At 40.7% G+C, this 18,957-nt stretch overlaps 1 protein-coding gene across 1 annotated transcript in view; it reads right to left on the reverse strand.

Moving 5' to 3' along the window:
- Positions 1-18,957, reverse strand: part of Dhc1 (Dynein heavy chain 1) — a 313,825-nt gene that overhangs the window by 287,586 nt on the left and 7,282 nt on the right. The window contains exons 4-6 of the mRNA XM_070102646.1: positions 16,950-17,102; positions 16,060-16,216; positions 13,781-13,801 (exon numbers count right to left, since the gene is read on the reverse strand). Of these exons, the coding sequence (XP_069958747.1) occupies positions 13,781-13,801; positions 16,060-16,216; positions 16,950-17,102 (331 nt within the window). The remainder of the gene's footprint in view (positions 1-13,780; positions 13,802-16,059; positions 16,217-16,949; positions 17,103-18,957) is intronic.

Below are 18,957 nucleotides of genomic sequence, written 5' to 3' on the forward strand. Positions count from 1 at the left end.
TTTGCTGATGTACTTCCTTTGCGCATGGCCTTCCCTCGTTCATCCATGCCCCGCACTTGCTTATGTCCCTCCACTCTCCTTCTGTGGCTGGGACAAGTGTTAGAATTACAACAGTAACAAGCAGAGCCCCAAGCAGTGGACTGGGAAGCATCTACGGTTAAGTCCTGATCATGTATGTGTATGTATTAGGGAGGGTAGCCTATATGGATGGCTGGGTCCAGGTGGAGGTCAGGCCGGCCAGAGGTATAGCAGAAGAGCTGCTACAAATAAGCCGTAGTCAGCTTTACGCATGTAGGCCAGTAGAAGCTTCAGAGAGAGAACCAATGATGATGTGCTACAACCTGGCTTGTTCTTATTACTCCGCATTTGGCCTATGGCATCTGAAAATTATGGGGGAAAGCGTGAATGGTACATATAGGCAAGCAAGTGACATACTGTATTTTAATCGGAACAACCGTCATTACACGAAGTAATCTTGTAACGAAGCGTCACTCTCCTGCTCCACTAGGCTATATTTTATTATTAAAAATAATATGTCACCAGGAAGACCGTATTATACTTTCAAATTTATTGAAAAGTTTTTACACAAACATACAAGTTGTTCACATATTAACTTTAATAAATTAAAGTTTAGCAAACGATTACTCATCAAAAACTGATAAAATCATCGTTAGGTAGACGAAGACCTGAAATGCTGCTGCATTTTGTACTAATATTAATAACGAAATATTATTTATACAATAACTTACAAATATATATTACAGAAAAGAGAACTTAAAAAATAAGTAACATAAAATGAAAAACTAATGATTTTTAAAATTCTTAACATTTTGGATGTTAAGAATTTGATCAATAGTGTATGCAGGAACATGATAGTTACTGGTATTATATACTAAATACTGGATACTATTTGCTACATTTTTGAGTCGACGGAGATGCAGTATTGGTGGTAATATTATTGCTGGTGATAGTGGAGGTTATGTTATAGGTGCTGGGGAAGGGGATAAATGTTATAATTTCCGTTTCACGAACAATGTATTACGAAGGAAGAATAGAAAGCCACAATATTACTAAATCACAATCCCATCAGAGACCGCAAGATGACTCTAGTAAACAAATGTGAATATCATCATCACTTAGGAAAATCAGACAAAACAATCACCTGATAACACATGGTATAAAAAGGTATTTCAAAATAGTTGGCAACGCCCGACATAATAACGCATAATATCGCAAGACAACACTTCCAAATATATATGACAACATCTCGTAACAGCAGCTCCCACGAGATATATGGCAACACCATATATTTTAAGAGAGCATATAACAACACCAGATTAAACGACATTTAGTTCCAACACAAAAATCAAATTACATTACAACACCGCTGGGCAAATATTATTGGATTCCTTGAGATAACAAATATCACATGGCAGTACCAGATAAGCCAAGACATCACATGGCAGTACCAGATAAGGCAAAACATCACATGGCAGTACCAGATAAGGCAAAACATCACATGGCAGTACCAGATAAGCCAAGACATCAGATGGCAGTACCAGATAAGGCAAAACATCACATGGCAGTACCAGATAAGGCAAAACATCACATGGCAGTACCAGATAAGGCAAAACATCACATGGCAGTACCAGATAAGCCAAGACATCACATGGCAGTACCAGACGAGGCAAAACATCACATGGCAGTACCAGAAAAGCCAAGACATCACATGACAGTACCAGACGAGGCAAAACATCACATGGCAGTACCAGATAAGCCAAGACATCACATGGCAGTACCAGATAAGGCAAAACATCACATGGCAGTACCAGATAAGTCCAGACATCACATGGCAGTACCAGACGAGGCAAAACATCACATGGCAGTATCAGATAAGGCAAAACATCACATGGCAGTACCAGATAAGGCAAAACATCACATGGCAGTACCAGATAAGGTAAGACATCACATGGCAGTACCAGATAAAGCAAGACATCACATGGCAGTACCAGATAAGGCAAGATATCACATGACAATACGAGATAAGGTAAGACATCACATGGCAGTACCAAATAAGGCAAGACATCACATGGCAGTACCAGATAAGGCAAGACATCACATGACAGCACCAGATAAGGTAAGACATCACATGGCAGTACCAGATAAGGAAAGACATCACATGACAGAACCAGATAAGGAAAGATATCACGTGGCAGTGCCAGATAAGGTTAGACATCACATGGCAGTACCAGATAAGGTAAGACATCACATGGCAGTAGCAGATAAGGTAAGACATCACATGGCAGTACCATATAAGGTAAGACATCACATGGCAGTACCAGATAAGGTAAGACATTACATGGCGGTACCAGATAAGGTAAGACATCACATGTCAGTACCAGATAAGGTAAGACATCACATGGCAGTACCAGATAAGGTAAGACATCACATGGCAGTACCAAATAAGGTAAGACATCACATGGCAGTAACAGATAAGGTAAGACATCACATGGCAGTACCAGATAAGGTAAGACATCACATGGCAGTACCAGATAAGGTAAGACATCACATGGCAGTACCAGATAAGGTAAGACATCATATGGCAGTACCAGATAAGGTAAGACATCACATGGTAGTACCAGATAAGGTAAGACATCACATGGCAGTACAGATAAGGTAAGGCATCACATGGCAGTACCAGATAGGGTAAGACATCACATGACAGAACCAGATAAAGTAAGACATCAAATGGCAGTACCAGATAAGGTAAGACATCACATGGCATTACAGATAAGGTAAGACATCACATGGCAGTACAAGATAAGGTTAGACATCACATGGCATTACCAGATAAGGTAAGACATCACATGGCAGTACCAGATAAGGTAAGACATCGCATGGCAGTACCAGATAAAGTAAGACATCACATGGTAGTACAAGATAAGGTAAGACATCACATGGCAGTACCAGATAAGGTAAGACATCACATGGCAGTACCAGATAAGGTAAGACATCACATGGCAGTACCAAATAAGGTAAGACATCAAGTGGCAGTACCAGATAAAGTAAGATATCACATGTCAGTACCAGATAAGGTAAGACATCACATGTCAGTACCAGATAAGGTAAGACATCACATGGCAGTACCAGATAAGGTAAGACATCACATGGCAGTACCAGATAAGGTAAGACATCACATGGCAATACCAGATAAGGTAAGACATCACATGGCAGTACCAAATAAGGTAAGACATCACATGGCAGTACCAGATAAGGTAAGACATCACATGGCAGTACCAGATAAGGTAAGACATCACATGTCAGTACCAGATAAGGTAAGACATCACATGGCAGTACCAGATAAGGTAAGACATCACATGGCAGTACCAGATAAGGTAAGACATCACATGGCAGTACCAGATAAGGTAAGACATCACATGGCAGTACCAGATAAGGTAAGACATCACATGGCAGTACCAGATAAGGTAAGACATCACATGGCAGTACCAGATAAGGTAAGACATCACATGGCAGTACCAGATAAGGTAAGACATCACATGGCAGTACCAGATAAGGTAAGACATCACATGGCAGTACCAGATAAGGTAAGACATCACATGGCAGTACCAGATAAGGTAAGACATCACATGGCAGTACCAGATAAGGTAAGACATCACATGGCAGTACCAGATAAGGTAAGACATCACATGGCAGTACCAGATAAGGTAAGACATCACATGGCAGTACCAGATAAGGTAAGACATCACATGGCAGTACCAGATAAGGTAAGACATCACATGGCAGTACCAGATAAGGTAAGACATCACATGGCAGTACCAGATAAGGCAAAACATCACATGGCAGTACCAGATAATGGCAGTACCAGATAAGGTAAGACATCACATGGCAGTACCAGATAAGGCAAAGTACCAGATAAGGTAAGACATCTCAGTGTTGGAAGCCAGTGCCAGTGTTGCAAAACATCACATGGCAGTACCAGATAAGGTAAGACATCATAGGCAACCACCATATAAAACAAAGCTGTAAAAAAATAGGACCTACAAATTACAAATAACAAATAATACAAATGAGAGATAAATAAAATGAAACAGAGGGTCTCTGTCAGCCCAGTTGTGATCACACCTTCGCCAGTGTCGCTTGTTGCCAGTGTTGGAAGTATAGTGTTGCTTGCTGCCAGTGTTGGAAGTATAGTGTTGCTTGTTGCCAGTGTTGGAAGTATAGTGTTGCTTGTTGCCAGTGTTGGAAGTATAGTGTTGCTTGTTGCCAGTGTTGGAAGTATAGTGTTGCTTGCTGCCAGTGTTGGAAGTTTAGTGCCGCTTGCTGCCAGTGTTGGAAGTATAGTGTTGCTTGTTGCCAGTGTTGGAAGTATAGTGTTGCTTGCTTCCAGTGTTGGAAGTATAGTGTTGCTTGTTGCCAGTGTTGGAAGTATAGTGTTGCTTGTTGCCAGTGTTGGAAGTATAGTGTTGCTTGTTGCCAGTGTTGGAAGTATAGTGTTGCTTGCTGCCAGTGTTGGAAGTATAGTGTTGCTTGTTGCCAGTGTTGGAAGTATAGTGTTGCTTGTTGCCAGTGTTGGAAGTATAGTGTTGCTTGTTGCCAGTGTTGGAAGTATAGTGTTGCTTGCTGCCAGTGTTGGAAGTATAGTGTTGCTTGTTGCCAGTGTTGGAAGTATAGTGTTGCTTGTTGCCAGTGTTGGAAGTATAGTGTTGCTTGTTGCCAGTGTTGGAAGTATAGTGTTGCTTGTTGCCAGTGTTGGAAGTATAGTGTTGCTTGTTGCCCGTGTTGGAAGTATAGTGTGGAAGTATAGTGTAGCTTGCTTCCAGTGTTGGAAGTATAGTGTTGCTTGTTGCCAGTGTTGGAAGTATAGTGTTGCTTGTTGCCAGTGTTGGAAGTATAGTGTTGCTTGTTGCCAGTGTTGGAAGTATAGTGTAGCTTGCTTCCAGTGTTGGAAGTATAGTGTTGCTTGTTGCCAGTGTTGGAAATATAGTGTTGCTTGTTGCCAGTGTTGGAAGTATAGTGTCGCTTGCTGCCAGTGTTGGAAGTATAGTGTTGCTTGTTGCCAGTGTTGGAAGTATAGTGTTGCTTGTTGCCAGTGTTGGAAGTATAGTGTTGCTTGTTGCCAGTGTTGGAAGTATAGTGTTGCTTGCTGCCAGTGTTGGAAGTATAGTGTTGCTTGTTGCCAGTGTTGGAAGTATAGTGTTGCTTGTTGCCAGTGTTGGAAGTATAGTGTTGCTTGCTTCCAGTGTTGGAAGTATAGTGTTGCTTGTTGCCAGTGTTGGAAGTATAGTGTTGCTTGCTGCCAGTGTTGGAAGTATAGTGTTGCTTGCTGCCAGTGTTGGAAGTATAGTGTTGCTTGTTGCCAGTGTTGGAAGTATAGTGTTGCTTGTTGCCAGTGTTGGAAGTATAGTGTTGCTTGTTGCCAGTGTTGGAAGTATAGTGTTGCTTGCTTGCTGCCAGTGTTGGAAGTATAGTGTGCTGCTTGCTTGTTGCCAGTGTTGGAAGTATAGTGTTGCTTGTTGCCAGTGTTGGAAGTATAGTGTTGCTTGTTGCCAGTGTTGGAAGTATAGTGTTGCTTGCTGCCAGTGTTGGAAGTATAGTGTTGCTTGTTGCCAGTGTTGGAAGTATAGTGTTGCTTGTTGCCAGTGTTGGAAGTATAGTGTTGCTTGTTGCCAGTGTTGGAAGTATAGTGTTGCTTGTTGCCAGTGTTGGAAGTATAGTGTTGCTTGTTGCCAGTGTTGGAAGTATAGTGTTGCTTGCTGCCAGTGTTGGAAGTATAGTGTGCTTGCTTGCCAGTGTTGGAAGTATATTGTTGCTTTTTGCCAGTGTTGGAAGTATAGTGTTGCTTGTTGCCAGTGTTGGAAGTATAGTGTTGCTTGCTGCCAGTGTTGGAAGTATATTGTTGCTTGTTGCCAGTGTTGGAAGTATAGTGTTGCTTGCTGCCAGTGTTGGAAGTATAGTGTTGCTTGCTGCCAGTGTTGGAAGTATAGTGTTGCTTGTTGCCAGTGTTGGAAGTATAGTGTTGCTTGTTGCCAGTGTTGGAAGTATAGTGTTGCTTGCCGCCAGTGTTGGAAGTATAGTGTTGCTTGCCGCCAGTGTTGGAAGTATAGTGTTGCTTGCTGCCAGTGTTGGAAGTATAGTGTTGCTTGCCGCCAGTGTTGGAAGTATAGTGTTGCTTGCTGCCAGTGTTGGAAGTATAGTGTTGCTTGCTTCCAGTGTTGGAAGTATAGTGTTGCTTGCTGCCAGTGTTGGAAGTATAGTGTTGCTTGTTGCCAGTGTTGGAAGTATAGTGTTGCTTGCTTCCAGTGTTGGAAGTATAGTGTTGCTTGCTGCCAGTGTTGGAAGTATAGTGTTGCTTGCTGCCAGTGTTGGAAGTATAGTGCTGCTTGCTTCCAGTGTTGGAAGTATAGTGTTGCTTGCTTCCAGTGTTGGAAGTATAGTGATGCTTGCTTCCAGTGTTGGAAGTATAGTGTTGCTTGCTTCCAGTGTTGGAAGTATAGTGTTGCTTGCTGCCAGTGTTGGAAGTATAGTGTTTCTTGCTGCCAGTGTTGGAAGTATAGTGTTGCTTGCTGCCAGTGTTGGAAGTATAGTGCTGCTTGCTTCCAGTGTTGGAAGTACAGTGTTGCTTGCTTCCAGTGTTGGAAGTATAGTGTTGCTTGCTTCCAGTGTTGGAAGTATAGTGTTGCTTGCTTCCAGTGTTGGAAATATAGTGCTGCTTGCTTCCAGTGTTGGAAGTATAGTGCTGCTCGCTTCCAGTGTTGGACGTATAGTGTTGCTTGCTGCCAGTGTTGGAAGTATAGTGTTGCTTGCTTCCAGTGTTGGAAGTACAGTGTTGCTTGCTTCCAGTGTTGGAAGTATAGTGCTGCTTGCTGCCAGTGTTGGAAGTATAGTGTTGCTTGCTTCCAGTGTTGGAAGTATAGTGTTGCTTGCTTCCAGTGTTGGAAGTATAGTGTTGCTTGCTTCCAGTGTTGGAAGTACAGTGTTGCTTGCTTCCAGTGTTGGAAGTATAGTGCTGCTTGCTTCCAGTGTTGGAAGTATAGTGCTGCTCGCTTCCAGTGTTGGACGTATAGTGTTGCTTGCTGCCAGTGTTGGAAGTATAGTGTTGCTTGCTTCCAGTGTTGGAAGTACAGTGTTGCTTGCTTCCAGTGTTGGAAGTATAGTGCTGCTTGCTGCCAGTGTTGGAAGTATAGTGTTGCTTGCTTCCAGTGTTGGAAGTATAGTGTTGCTTGCTTCCAGTGTTGGAAGTATAGTGTTGCTTGCTTCCAGTGTTGGAAGTACAGTGTTGCTTGCTTCCAGTGTTGGAAGTATAGTGCTGCTTGCTTCCAGTGTTGGAAGTATAGTGCTGCTCGCTTCCAGTGTTGGACGTATAGTGTTGCTGCAGTGTTGGACGTATAGTGTTGCTTGCTGCCAGTGTTGGAAGTATAGTGTTGCTTGCTTCCAGTGTTGGAAGTACAGTGTTGCTTGCTTCCAGTGTTGGAAGTACAGTGTTGCTTGCTTCCAGTGTTGGAAGTACAGTGTTGCTTGCTTCCAGTGTTGGAAGTACAGTGTTGCTTGCTTCCAGTGTTGGAAGTACAGTGTTGCTTGCTTCCAGTGTTGGAAGTACAGTGTTGCTTGCTTCCAGTGTTGGAAGTACAGTGTTGCTTGCTTCCAGTGTTAGAAGTACAGTGTTGCTTGCTTCCAGTGTTGGAAGTACAGTGTTGCTTGCTTCCAGTGTTGGAAGTACAGTGTTGCTTGCTTCCAGTGTTGGAAGTACAGTGTTGCTTGCTTCCAGTGTTAGAAGTACAGTGTTGCTTGCTTCCAGTGTTGGAAGTACAGTGTTGCTTGCTTCCAGTGTTGGAAGTACAGTGTTGCTTGCTTCCAGTGTTAGAAGTACAGTGTTGCTTGCTTCCAGTGTTGGAAGTACAGTGTTGCTTGCTTCCAGTGTTGGAAGTACAGTGTTGCTTGCTTCCAGTGTTAGAAGTACAGTGTTGCTTGCTTCCAGTGTTGGAAGTACAGTGTTGCTTGCTTCCAGTGTTGGAAGTACAGTGTTGCTTGCTTCCAGTGTTGGAAGTACAGTGTTGCTTGCTTCCAGTGTTAGAAGTACAGTGTTGCTTGCTTCCAGTGTTGGAAGTACAGTGTTGCTTGCTTCCAGTGTTGGAAGTACAGTGTTGCTTGCTTCCAGTGTTGGAAGTACAGTGTTGCTTGCTTCCAGTGTTGGAAGTATAAACTAGTGTCGTAGGTAAATCCTCTTTGGTCAAGGTGCTGTACACTCCGTACATGTGCCATACATGGTCCTGAAGGACACTTTTGAGGTACCTGAAATCAGTACCATCCTCAAGAAGAGTCCTAACACATTCCAGTGCCCTTGGAACTCTTCTGTTTTGTAAACATGGTAATCCTGTTGTCCGTACTAAAGAAATCACTATATAACACACGAGGGACCGCAGACAGTTGTTGTGGGACTCAACATGGTTACTTTGAGAAACACGTCTGATGGTAAGGATGGATGTATATAAAATAATGTTCACTCAGTTTTCGTTAATTATAGTTAAGTAAATAAATAAATAAATCGTATCATGCCTCTTAAGCCGAAGCGGTGAATTTGATCTATTCGGCGACGGTGTTCTCTGCCGAATTAGCAGAATGAAAAATGTTTTTGCCATAAATCAGCAGAAAGCAATCTGAACATAAAGATATATATTTATAAATATATATATATATATATATATATATATATATATATATATATATATATATATATTGATTTTAAGTAATGTTAAATCAATTTAAGCTGATAAATGCTATGTAGAGGAGAATTTAGCTGAAAAAATTACTTTTGTTTAAGTTTGGTTAGGTGAGGTTCTTAAGTTAAATGGGGTCCAAAAATAAAACTTTTCATATCATTATCATTGAAAAAAATATATCGATCAATCTGTAAAATTATTTTATACAAACACACACGCACACACGCACACACGCACACACGCACACACGCACACACGCACACACGCACACACGCACACACGCACACACAGGAGTAGGATGGGAAAAGTCGAACTACAAAAGGGGGGACTACACAGGTATGTGGAACTTCCTGCAGGAGGTTCAGTGGGACAGGGGATTGGTAGGAAAGTCAGTAAACGAAATGATGGAATATATAATAGCGAAATGCAAGGAGGCAGAGGAAAAGTTTGTTCCCAATGGCAACAGAAATAATGTGAAGACCAGAACGAGCCCCTGATTTACTCGAAGGTGTAGGAAGGCAAAAACTAAGTGCACTGGAGAATGGAAAAACTACAGAAGGCAAAGAACCCAGGAAAATAAGGAGATTTGTCGAAGAGCCAGAAACGAGTATGCACAGATTAGGAGAGAGGCCCAGCGACAATACGAAAACAACAGCATCGAAAGTCAAGTCTGACCCGAAACTGCTGTATAGCCACATTAGGAGGAAGACAGCAGTCAAAGACCAGGTGATCAGGCTGAGGAATGAAGGTGGAGAACTCACAAGAAACGATCAAGAGGTATGTGAGGAGCTCAACACGAGATTCAAGGAAGTATTTACAGTAGAGATAGGAAGGGCTCTGGGAAGACAGCACAGAGGGGAACACCAACAGGGAATATACCAACAAGTGTTGGACGACATACACACCACTGAGGAGGAGGTGCAGAAGCTGCTAAGGGACCTTGATACCTCAAAGGCGATAGGACCAGACATCTCCCCGCGGGTCCTTAGAGAAAGAGCAGAGATGCTGTGTGTCCCACTAACCACAATCTTCAACACATCCCTTAAAACTGGGCAACTACCTGAGGTATGGAAGATGGCAAATTTAGTCCCCATTTTTAAGAAAGGAGACAGAAATGAGACACTTAACTTCAGACCAGTGTCACTGACGTGTATAGTATGCAAAGTCATGGAGAAAATTATCAGGAGGAGAGTGGTGGAGCACCTGGAATGGAACAAGATTATAAACGACAACCAGTACGGATTCATGGAAGGCAAATCCTGTGTCACAAACCTTCTGGAGTTTTATGGCAAAGTAACAGAGGTAAGACACGAGAGAGAGGGGTGGGTTGATTGCATTTTCTTGGACTGCAGGAAGGCCTTCGACACAGTTCCTCACAAGAGTTTAGTGCAGAAGGTGGAGGATCAGGCACGTATAACAGGAAGGGCACTACAATGGATCAGAGAATACCTGACAGGGAGGCAACAACGAGTCATGGTACGTGATAAGGTGTCACAGTGGGCACCTGTGACGTTCGGGTCCCACAGGGGTCAGTCCTAGGACCAGTGCTATTTTTGGTATATGTGAATGACATGATGGAAGGGATAGACTCAGAAATGTCCCTGTTTCGCAGATGATGTGAAGTTAATGAGGAGAATTTAATCAGATGAGGATCAGGCAGGACTACAAACAGACCTGGACAGGCTGGACACGTGGTTCAGCAACTGGCTTCTCGAATTCAACCCCGCCAAATGCAAAGTCATGAAGATTAGGGAAGGGCAAAGAAGACCGCAGACAGAGTATAGGCTAGGTGGACAAAGACTGCAAATCTTACTCAAGGAGAAAGATCTTGGGGTGAGCATAACACCGAGCACGTCTCCGGAAGCACACATCAAACAGATAACTGCTGCAGCATATGGGCACCTGGCAAACCAGAGAATAGCGTTCCGATGCCTTAGTAAGGAATCGTTCAAGACACTGTACACTGTGTATGTCAGGCCCATACTGGAGTATACACTGGAGGACAGGAGGGTCAGGAGAGACATGATAACGACGTACAAAATATTGCGTGGAATAGAAAAGGTGGACAGACAGGATGTTCGAGGAAGGGGACGCAGAAACAAGGGGTCACAACTCGAATTTGAAGACTCAGACGAGTCACAGGGATGTTAGGAAGTATTTCTTCAGTCATAGAGTTGTCAGGAAGTGGAATAGTCTAGCAAGTGATGTAGTGGAGGCAAGAACCATACATAGTTTTAAGAAGAAGAATGACAAAGCTCAGGGAGCAGAGAGAGAGAGGATCTTGTAGCGATCAGTGAAGAGGCGGGGCCAGGAGCTGAGTCTCGTTCCCTGCAACCACAATTAGGTGAGAACTGCGAGAAACCCCTTTCACGTGCCTTCAGCATTCTGTGGAGAGGGAGCATTGACACAGGGGTCATCCCACAGTCACTAAAATCAACAGACGTAGCCCCCACTCCACAAAGTTGGCAGTAAAGCAATTGCAAATAATTACAGAACGACAGTACTAACGTCATGAAAATCTTTGAAAGGGTTCTAAGAAGCAAGATCACTACCCAGTTAGATACCTATCAGTTGCACAACCCAGGGTAGCATGGGTTTAGAGCGGTCGTTCCTGCCTTACCCAACTACTGGACCACTATGATTATGGTATTGGATGCTATGGAGGAAAAACAAAAAGCAGATGTGGTATACACAGACTTTGTGAAAGCCTTTGACAAGTGCGATCATGGTGTAATAGTACACAAAACACAAAATTCGTGACAAAAGAATAACAGGAAAAGTAAGCAGATGGGTTTATAACTTCCTAACAAATAGAACACAAATAGTAATAGTAAGCAGAGTAAAGTCATAGGTGGTTACAGTGAAAAGCTCTGTTCCACAAGGCACAGTACTCGCTCCCATCCTGTTCCTCATCCTCATATCTGACATAGAGATGTAAGCCACAGCACCGTGTCTTCCGTTGCAGATGATACCTGAATTTGCATGACAGTGTCATCCATCGAAGACATTGCAAATCTCCAAACAGACATCAACTAATATGAAGTTCATTGAAGATAAATTTCAATTATTCGGCTGTGGAAGATTCGAGGAAATTAAAACTGTATCGGAATATAAAATAAATTCCAGCCACACAATAGAGCTAGAAACTAATGTGAAGAACCTGGGAGTTATAATGTCAGAGAATCTCATTTACAAAGATCACAACAATGTATCTCCCACATCAGCTAGGAAAATGATAGGATGGATAATGAAAACCTTCGAAACTAGGGATGCCAAGCCCATGATGATTCTCTTCAAATCGCTTGTTCTCTCTAGGTTAGAATATTGCTGTACACTAACGATCCTTTTCACGCAGGCGAAATTGCAGACCTTGAGAATATACAGAGAACTTTCACAGCACATATAAGTACGATAAAGCACTAAAAGTTACTGGGAATGGTTGAATTCCCTTGATTTGTACCCCCTGGAACGCACGCGAGAAAGATACATGATAATATACACTTGGAAAATTCTAGAGGAACTAGTCCCAAATCTGCACACGGAAATCACTCCCTACGAAAGCAAAAGACTCGGCAGGAGATACAACATCCCCCTAAGTGAAAATCAGGGCCTCACGATTACTCTAAGTAAGTGTCAGGGGCCCAAGACTGCTCAACTGCCTCCCAGCCCCAATAAACCTCTGGCTGTCTTCAAGGAGCTGGATAAGCACCTAAAGTCAGTTGAGCTCAGCCGGACTGTGCTTCGTACGTCTGTTTACTTGCTTCTAGCTGTGACAGCCTGAATGATCCAGCCCTGATCCACCGCGGAGCCTGGTCACGGACAGGGCCGCGGGGGCGTTGACCCCCTAAACCCCCTCCAGGTATATATGTAATTCTTAATAAGCCGAACATGCCGAAGAGGCCGAACTCCATTAAAAGATCAATTTTTCCAAAAAAATCGTTTGCAGAATGATAGATAATTTTTTTTTTCATTGACAACGGTATAACAAAAATTAGATTTGGAATAAAATTAACTTAAAAACCTCGCCTAACTTTTTTAGCTCAATTTTGCTATATATATATTATAGATGAATTTAAATTAATTTAATATTACAATCAATGAAATATATATTTTTTTGTATTAAGTTCAGGTTTCCGCTGATTTATGGCAAAAACAAATGTTCACTCTGCTAATTCGGCAGAGAACACCCTTGGCAGGTAGGCCAAACTCGCCGGTTCGGTTATATATATATATATATATATATATATATATATATATATATATATATATATATATATATATATATATATATATATATATATATATATATATATATATATATATATATATATATATATATATATATATATATATATATATATATATATATATATATATATATATATATATATATATATATATATATATAATGGTGTGGGACAAATGTGTTTATGGCCAAAACAAAGGTAATTATTTGCAAGTAGTGTGTTCGCATGATTAATAAGAACTGGGTAAATATTCAGTCTTCACTCTAGCCTGAGAAAGTCACATTCGCTTTACAGAGTTTGTGGCAGTGAGGAAGCGCAAAAGTGGAGGTAGCAGCAATATCAGATCAAGTGTGTGTAACAGTACATTTGTGAAGTGGCCACTGTTCAGTGTGTGAAGAGTGAGCTTCCACTGGTCACTCTTCACACAGGTTGTTACAGAGGTGAAGGGCCAAGTGTTGTCTAGGAAGTGTGATGCAGGTTGATACAATACAAGAGTGAGGTGGTCAGTTGGGTGAGTGTGAGTGAACACGAGACCTAAACTGACTAAAGAGTTACTTCTGCAGGTTTTAGTGGGTTGTGTTGTGAGGATATTAGTCACGCACGGGAGACGAGGTAGGTCATGTGAAAGTCACATGTATATTGAAAAGGTGTGTATGGTAGGTGATAAGAGAGGGATGAGGAGGAATGGAAGAATGAGGCGAGGAAGGAAGAGGAGATTAAAGAGGAGAGGGCATAGGAATCGGTGTAGTGGAAGCAGTGGAGTGAGAGTGGTTACGGCATCTCCACTCCACTTACCGGTTTCCATGGGTAGCAAGGCTGTAGGGAGAGACCATCCGCTGGCATGCGGCATCACACGGAAGAAAAAAAACGAGGATATCAAATCAGTGAGTGTATCAATAAGCTGTGAGCATAACGGAGCCCCTGAGGGTCTCCAGCAGCATCGCGTCATCACCTGATTGAACTCGTAAACACAACTGGTGAGAAAAACGCACCTCAAACTAATCAGTTTGTGAAGGCATAGCAAATATTTAATTTATACTTAGGAGAGTAGTTTAAATTCTACTCTGAATTTTTAAAGGCAGTGTTTTTATAAGTGTCTGCTTTTTCCCAGTTTATCTCGTGGCATTTACGAGCTCATGTATCCGGGTATGGCGTAGCATCACATACATTTGAAAAAGAAGAATCAGCTAAAAAATGAAAAATTTAAGTTAATTTTAGCACTTTTTTAACACAACACCATTAATTACTTCTCAAATTCTCATGAAATTAAATTACATGAATGTGATTACATATGATACTTTAGTTGAGATTTATGTAATAAGGCAGTGAAGTGGCTATGAATTGGCAGCTACTGAGAAAGAGAGAAAGAGAGAAAGAGAGAGAGAGAAGTGAGGCGAGGTGAAGGATGCTAATAATGGACAACCATGGGAGTGGAAATGATTGAAAAAAGTTAATGAAAAAAAGTTATGATCTCAAAAGTCGACAGCCAAAATAAAAAAAAGGCCAAAAATTTTAATACTTTTGAAAATGAGAAAGCTGACCTTAATTAAATAAATATTAATACGTTGAACGAAGGCTAGTGGCATATGTAACTAATATATGTCAACAGGTTTTGAGAGGTTGCTGGAGAAAATTTACCAGAGTTCCAAACAAATATATACTATATATGAATCCATCAAGGTGGGAGAGTGAGTGCCTTGATGATTATAAAGAACTCTTGATCCAAGGAACTGGAGCTACCTAAGAGTTTAGTGCACCCCGTGACTATAATAATAATATACTGAATAAAGTATACATGTATATTATATATTAACTTTAAAAGGCCAAACATGAAAGTCTACGGCAGTTTCCTCCCAGTTATCAGAAGACAAAGTAATGGCACCTCAGAGTGATGAGTGGAGCAAGTCATGGCACCTCAGAGTGATGAGTGGAGCAAGTCATGGCACCTCAGAGTGATGAGTGGAGAAAGTCATGGCATCTCAGAGTGATGAGTGGAGAAAGTCATGGCATCTCAGAGTGATGAGTGAAGAAAGATAAATATTGTATAGCAAGGACAAAGTATTAGAGTGATGAGATACTGTATTTTTAGGGATGGAATAACAGGACTTGAGAGACAGGGAACTAAAATATTGAGGAGAGTAACAGTGAAACAGTACATAAGCTAGGGAAATACAATATAAAGAGTGAGTACTGAGGATAACGGGTCTGTAGAAACTATCTGTCAAGAAGAGGATAGAGATTATTTGCCAAGATGATAAAAAGCTATTAACCATTTGAAGTTCTCTCTTATAGTGTCACAGATTGTTAAATACAGTTAGTCAGAGTAAAAAAACCTGAGAGTTTCGTGAAAGAGAGGTAATGAACTGAGAGTTTTCAGGAAAGAGAGCTAATGACCTGAGAGTTTTGGAAAAGAGTTTGAGAAATAATGATCTGAGAGTTTCAGGAAAGTGAGTTCTTGGTACTATGAGACCCTTAGCTGGGACAGTGAAGAATAGGGCTAACCTGAACACGGATTACCATTTAGATCCCTAGAACTTAAATTAGGAATGAAAATGAATGACTTGTAGAGTGAAGAAAGAGCTTGGAAGAGTAAAAGTGTAGCAGAAGTTCAGTGTCACCAGATTTGGGATATGCCCTTACCTAACTGGCTGCAACATAATGTACAACATTTAGTCTATATAGCTAATTCTAATTAAAATATCGGTTTACCATGTGCTGGTCATCCCCTGCAATTGCAATCACCATGCAGTGAAACATGTCAACAGGCATTATAAATTTAATTGTATGTTATAAGAGAAAACTTTTTTTATATACTAGCACAAGAATAATTTTAACACCACTGTTAACTTTTATCATAAATGAAATGAGTCAGTACAATATTCATAATATATTAAATGATACTAATATTTATATAATCTAAGAAGGGGCCTGTTTCACATCTAAGTTTTTGATGACTAGTCTTGGAACTGAGATTTAAATGATATTCTTAATTTATTTCTCTTGTTGATATAGACTCATAAAATGCAATCATTGGCAGAAGACAACATAAAAATCAAGGCAGATTGAAGTCTTACACTCAGCACGTCCCTCGAAGAATCCCGAGAACTTATCAATGTCGTCGAAGAGTCCAGTTATGTTGTTAAGCCGACAGCAGAAAGCTTCGAACTTGCCAAAGACATACTGCTCACTGAAGCTGAATGGTCTCTCTCCAGGCATGGACTCCAGCTTCTCCTTCCAGAGCCAGATCAATGTTATTTAAATATAGCGTTGCCGACAAGTAGTAAAAAAAGAACATACAGCAAAAGGGAACATTTATTAGTTCGAAGTTTCACCATCAGACAACAAGTAATTGATCAAGTACATGATGTGTCTTTCAACAGGTCATTGTTACTACCATGGTACGTCACTGTGCCTGGGCAAGTCTGAACTCTACCTGCCAAGCTATTTTAACCTCACTCTCACAGTGAATCAAATACAACTATATAGTCTGATCTCCAACTTGTTAAGATATATATGTTCCTAGTTTGACGCTTGAAGGCTACTAGATCCAAGGAAATAACATTACTTTCTTCTTCTTGGATGAAACCTGATTGCATCCCATTCACCAGGTGCTGTATTACCTACAAGAACGGGAGGCAATCAGGTTTCATCCAAAGAAGGAGAAAGTAGCGCTGTTTCTTTGGATTACTATCTCTTAAGCATCATGGCAGCCAAATGGCTCATCACAGTTCCGTAAAGGTATACTACACTAGTATGACACCAGCAGGTTTAACACTTCCCTGTGAGAATAATAATAATAATAATAATAATAATAATAATAATAATCATGATTTTTGTCAACATCATACATCGATTAGCAAAATCTCGAATATTTCTGCTGCAGTACCAGAACATATTCTCCTTGGAGTAAACAAATATTTATTCTTTTCGTCAATGTCCAGTAGAAACAGAGCGTTGAACTTACTTTTGTTTTTTGGTAAGCGTTTCTGTAAGTAGAGTTCAGCTTGAGACAATGTTGTATCTTACTCCGTACCTCCTGACGTGGCTGTGACCAGATGGATTCTTGCCCCTGGCATGATATGTACACTTGACATGCCCGGATCATCTGGTTGGTAATCTGAAGACAATAAATGAGAGAATCGTTAAATTATGATTATCTTGATGTTACTCGACTATTTTCATCCTACACATCCCTCAAGGTGACATGGGAAGTATGTTGAAATGTTTGTTTAAAATATAAATATGTATTGACCAACTACACACAGTATAACTATATTTATTTACTGTGTTCACAGTTGATGATTCAGGATTGAAAAATTTGGAGAACGGGACTCCAGGAGTCTGTGTTATTTGTGTCAACAGTAATTGCCAGAGTAAAGTATCTCACAAGTTCCCACAGTACAAATCAAAGGCTATTCTCAAATTATAATACGGCAACATTTAATGGAAAAATGAGAGATAAAGAAACGCTTAGTGATCCCAATATGGGAATCCTGATACAAGTAATACATAGACACGTTTCCACTCATGACCAAATAGTTCTTGTGGGAAAATCCTCCTTGAAACACCATATTTCCATAAAATAAGTCTTCCTCAATTTTTCATTTTAATCTTTCAATACTCTTAATCGCTTTCTTTTAATACTATACAGAATATTTTAATATAATGACATAAAAACTCGGAACTGGTGAGGTTAGAACCTCACGTCGAGTGAGTCTCGTAAAATTCATCAGTAAAAACTTGCATTTGTGATCAGAGTGGGGCCCTTCCTCATCTCACTACAGTGTATAAATATACCTAGTTGAGTAACTGCATGTTGCTACCAGCAGTAACAAAACCTACAAGAGTTACAGAGACTAGTGTTTCCCTACTAGACCACATCTGGACCAACACCATATCCCCATTAAAATCAGGCATAATCACAGATAATACCACAGATCACTACCCTACCTTCCTCATCACAAACCTTGGCAAATTACCCCTAGACACCACTAAAGTCACTTTCAGACTTCACAATGAGGCAGCCATTAATAACTTCACAACAGCAGTGACAAACACTGACTGGCACACTGAGCTAGAAATCTATACAGATATTGACGAATGTATTAATAATTTTCTAAAAAAGACCCAATGCCTTTATAACAAGCACTGCCCAAAAAAAGCTAAACAGATGACAGCTAAGAGACTAAACAGTCCCTGGCTAACACTCAGCATCCTCAAATCCATAAATACAAAGCACCTATACGAAAAACAGTACAGAATGTCACATAACCAGAGGCTAAACAAAACGTTACTCGTCAATCCTAACCAGCCTGATAAGAAGGGCTAAAGAACTGTATAATGAGAACAGATTATGCAACTTACGAGGTGATATAAAAAAGACCTGGAAAACCCTATCAGCAATTCTAGGAACAAAAAAGATATAACGAAATAGCGAAATTGAATTAACAAAACCAAATGAACCCCAACTCCCACCAACTGAAACAGCAAACAGACTCAATAATTTCTTCTCCACTATAGGAAAAAACCTTAGGAGATTTAAATACCTTACCACCCTTTATATACAAAAAAGCGTCACAAGTACTATCACCAATCATTGCAACACTCTTTAACAAATCCATAGAATCCTCTACCTTCCCTACAGTTCTCAAAATAGCGAGGATCACCCCGATCCATAAAGGAGGAGACCAAACAGACTTGAATAACTATAGGCCAATATCCAACTTACACCCTCTCTTTAAAATCTTCGAAAAATTAATTCACAAGCGAATCTATTCCCACCTCATCTCCCAAAACATACTCAACCCCTGTCAATTTGGGTTCAGGCCTAATAAAAATAAATACTAATGATGCTATTATACACATGCTAGAACACACATACACTGCAATAGAGAAAAAAGAAGTCCCACTGGGGATCTTCATAGACTTACGTAAAGCTTTTGATACAGTTGACCATGACTTGCTCCATATAA

The sequence above is a fragment of the Cherax quadricarinatus genome, chromosome 82 (assembly GCF_038502225.1).
Source record: "Cherax quadricarinatus isolate ZL_2023a chromosome 82, ASM3850222v1, whole genome shotgun sequence".
NCBI classification, from domain to species: Eukaryota; Metazoa; Arthropoda; class Malacostraca; order Decapoda; family Parastacidae; genus Cherax; species Cherax quadricarinatus.